Raw genomic sequence first — 4467 nt, forward strand, 5'->3', positions numbered from 1 at the left:
GGTTGTTGGAGTGAACTGTTGGCTGCGGGGAGAGGATGTCAAGGTCTGGGTGGAGATAACAGGCAGAGGAGCAGGGACAGACAACAAGGAGGTGATGCATGTATTTCTTTACAGCCTGCCTGTGAGGTTTAAATAAATTTGAAGCAAAGTTTCAGAAAAAAAATCCAAGATCATCTCTATATGTATACATGCTAAATGGTGGAAATCTGTGTAATTCACAGACAACCAACTTGACAAGTATGGCTAAGAAAGCACCTACTCTGGAACAGGAGCTGAAACAGAACAAACATAAGGCACCTTCACAAAATATCTCATGTTCGGATTTCGGTGCCTTCTGGCTGCCTCAGTGAGATTTCTGAATGTTCTGATCGAAGCTAACCCACCCTGATGTACCTTTGTGCCACCAAGTGAGCTAGTAACAGCCGAAACAGTCGACGTGTGAAAAGGTAACCCAGTTTTGTGGCTTCATGATGTAATGAAGTGCTGACACACGGTCTGCACAACCACCCAGCTACGAGGTTAAACAATAAAACTGATTTATTATAGGAGGGAAGATCGATGACACCAAGCAACTTTGATATCGAGTTTAAAACAATTAGTTAATTGCAAAAATAAAAATAAAATAAAAAAGCTCAACTGAGTCCAGTTCATCATTTTTTGAAAACAGTACGAGGGAGATGTCTGTCACACATTTACTGCATTACGCTCCACGTCAAAGCAGCTGAGTTCCGCTCCACACCTCTGGTTCCTCAATGCTTGCTTGATTTCTGAAAGCTCACGTCTGTGCGGGATGTGGCCGTCTCCATCTGTGATTTTTTTAAAAGCCAGAGGCAGCATAAAAGTAGGCCTGAATTTGCAGCCATTTTGCAGAACAACAGCCTCTAGCCATAAAGACTACGATTGGTCTCAGATCGTAATGTGAGAGAGGACAAAGGGTTTATCTTTTAATTGGTTCATTTTGTTATCTGTTTACAGGTAAACATCGTAAATTCTTCAAGTCTGGTGATGTGGCCCTGGTTGTGACTGGCTGGCGCCCCGGCTCTGGCTACACCAACACCATGAGGGTGGTTCTGGTGCCTTGAACTTCATCAAAAGGACATCAGTAAACTCTCTCCCCTCCTCCCTGATCTGTCTCGTCCTCTTCATGTTGGACTTCTTAATTATTTCCATTCTAGAAAGTCCCAATCAGGCCGCCCTTTTAAAGGACATCTGATGATGACTGAAACAACATGATTCCTTACTCCAGCTGTCTGTCTAAACCCTGCTGCTGTTCCTGTCTTCTCCTGTGTTTTATGTGGAACTTTTAGTTGGTATAATATAAAAGACGATCCGCTGTGATCAATTAAAAGTACATTTACTGGATTATCTTCCTGTGAGTTGTCTTTCGTCTATTTCTTTTGTTGTTTGCTGAAAATAATATTTAAAATCTAAAGCAAAATGTACTCAAATTCAACTAAAAGTTGCATGAATGGGTTGGCTGAAATTTGGTGAAAAATATTACACTAATTAGAAGAGATAAAACAGGCAGAAGAAATGCTAATATAAGTAGCTAAAAGCTGAAATTAGTACAACTGCATTAAAGGTTAAAATGAGCAAAGCCACAGCTAAAAGCTAAGATTTGTAAACTGGAGCTAAAAGTGAAAAATTGCCTAAATGGAGCTAAAAGCTAAAATCAGTCAAACTAAAGCTGATGGCAGAAAATAGCAAACCTAAAGCTAAAAGGCTAAAGCTAGCAAATCAATAACTAAAAGCTAAAATTAGAAAAACATCTAATAACAAACAAATCAAAACAGAAAATTAAGGGCTAAAGCTAGCAAATTAGTAGCTAAACCCTCAAATTAGTAAAACAATATCTAAAATCAGACAATAGCAAAACTTCATTTAAGACTCAAGCAAGAAAAATAGTAGCTAAAACCTTAAATTAGTCAAACTAGCTAAAAGCCAACAATAGCAAAACTGTTATTAAAGATTAAATAGTAGCTAAAAGTTTAATTAATAATAAAAAGACAAATTGAGCAAATGTTTTGAAGAAAAAACGTTTTTTTCAGAAACTGAAAAGAGATCTAAATGTGTTATTTGTAACTTTTCTGTAATTGAGGTGAAAGATATTCATATAGGAGGTAGAAACAGATTTGTGACATCCTGTTCTCAGTGGGCTTTAATGATCTGACAAATGAATGGTTAAAATAGCACAAAGCTTGTGATGAAAGTAAGTTGATTGCAAAAAATGGACAGAACAAACCATAAAGAGATAAACTATATGCTGAGTCAGCATTCACACAAAGATTATAATTCTCTAAAAGAAATATGTAGCTTATCGTGTGGGGTTATTAGAAGAGGAGGATTTATTGTCCTGGACGGCCTGAGAGTTTTGTCTGCTTTCTATCAGCTCGACAGCTTTACCTCAAAGAGAGAGAGAGAGGGAAAAAAGAAGCTTAACTCAATCAACCTTTGAAGCAGCACCAAATTAAATGACTATTTACTTGCTAATCCACCACTTATAACTCTATGAAAGCGGCAAATAATTTTCTTTGTATTGAATATCGGGCAGATTATAATCCTGGCTATTTTGAAATTTGGCACCAAACAACAGCACGCTGTTCTCGATTTATAATCCGGCTTAAAGTCGGAGACTTCCCCATCATTTTCATCAGATTTTCCTCATGCCGCTCTTCAAAAAGAAATCAACAGCTAGGGAATGAGGGTCGTTGACCATATGTCATTTTTTTATTGCATTGAATTTCAGTAGCTAAAATAAAATGTGCCTAAAATACAGGAGATTAAATCATCAGATTTGCTGGTTAAAAAAAAGGCAACAAAAAAGATAAATAAACTAATGAATGGATGAATTACTTCACATCTTGTAAATGTACTCAAATAAAGCTAAAGTGAAGCCCAGTTGATGATGCTGGCAGGTGGTTGGAGGAGAATAATAACGAAGGACCGATCGAGTCCAGTGGCTGCTGACTGATGGGGTCGCTCGTCCAGAAACCAGACAGCTGAGGCCACCGGACAGGATCCTCTGATGGCTTAATCTAGTGACCAGCTTGCTGCTCACAGTCACCAGCCAAGAAAAGGTCTAGAAAGAGAACAAATCATCTAAACATTAACTAGAAGGGAGTAATTATGCTTTTCTTCTCTTTTTGTTCATAAAGCAGTCTTTTTTTGTATTCAGCATAGCATCACAAAGCAGCAACAGTTCAACAGCAGATGTCAGATTTTTTACAATCAAACATTGCACAATGAGAGGTAAATATGCAGCAATATGACCCGTCAGGGTTCCTCATTAATCATGTGTCCAAGTAACTGCTTTTTTCTTTTTAGCCCTTTTGATTGATGCAAAAAAAAAACATTCACATCGATCTTAGTGCATTGCTGGTTTCAGGGTTTCTGTTTTTGTTTTTGTTTTTTTTTTATTATCCACAATTGCTTTTTTTTAAAATACATTTCCCTTTTTGTAGCGAGTTCTTACTAAAATCATAATCTTTGACACAAGTGCTTCGATTCACAGTACCTTTGTACCTAAATAACAAAAATGAAAGAAAATAAAATACACAGATTATTGCATACGATGGCACCCAGACTTCAGCTCAGGTGGGCGTTCTGTACCGAAGTGGAAGCCAGACAAAAATAAGTTGATCTCTGCCGCGTGGCTCCGACATACAGCCATCAACGAAATCGTGTTTAACACATTCAAACGTTACATTCAGTACTCTTTGTTTTTTTTAATGCATTCTGATTTGTGTGACCCATTAGGGTGTGCAATATTGCTATCTTGGAAGACAGGCCATCATCAAACCACCATGTTGAGTGACCCCTGAACTGAGCTCAGTGTCAGGGGTCTGCAACCTTTACAACCAAAACATCCATTTCTGCTCCTGGGCTCACTCAAATGTGTCTGGAGCTGCTAAACATGCTACAACTGTGATTATCAACTGGTCCGAGGGCCACTTCAAGTTTGTTGAATGGGGGTCTTCCTGGCCTATGTGGGTAACATCATAAAACTTAAAATATAAAGTGAATTTTAACATTTATCATTATTTTTACACTTGAGGACAAAAGAAAAGACCAAATTCATGTAAACAAGAAAAATACTGCATATAGTTTATATCAAATTTAATAAAAAAAACTACACCTGAAATATTTTTTCTAATTTATTTCCCTAATATTATTATTTAGTCTAGCCTTAAAGGTCTTCAAAGGTAACCCTGATGGATTTGTGAGAAAGATCCTACTTTAAAGCTAGAAGTTGGAGTATTGAGGGGCCAACAAGCTACTAGCATGACCTAATCAACATGTTTCATTATTTGTAGCATTGATCACATGTTTGCAACAAGTTGACAGGAAAATGCTAAAGTTATCATTTTCTGTTGTGAGTATAAAAACAAAAAAAAGCATGTTAGCTTCTGTTAAAACTTCAAAGAGCCACAGGTTGCAGAGCCCTGGTCTAACTGCACATCTCAGGGG

At 37.4% G+C, this 4467-nt stretch overlaps 1 protein-coding gene across 1 annotated transcript in view; it reads left to right on the top strand.

Annotated features, from left to right (window-relative positions):
* Nucleotides 1-1365, top strand: part of pkmb (pyruvate kinase M1/2b) — a 9167-nt gene extending 7802 nt beyond the window's left edge. Inside the window, exon 11 of the mRNA XM_014021530.1 lies at nt 976-1365. Within this exon, the coding sequence (XP_013876984.1) occupies nt 976-1082 (107 nt within the window). The 3' untranslated portion in view covers nt 1083-1365. The remainder of the gene's footprint in view (nt 1-975) is intronic.
* The last annotated feature ends 3102 nt before the right edge of the window (nt 1366-4467 follow it).

Source organism: Austrofundulus limnaeus, unplaced genomic scaffold (genome assembly GCF_001266775.1).
Source record: "Austrofundulus limnaeus strain Quisiro unplaced genomic scaffold, Austrofundulus_limnaeus-1.0 Scaffold296, whole genome shotgun sequence".
NCBI lineage: Eukaryota > Metazoa > Chordata > Actinopteri > Cyprinodontiformes > Rivulidae > Austrofundulus > Austrofundulus limnaeus.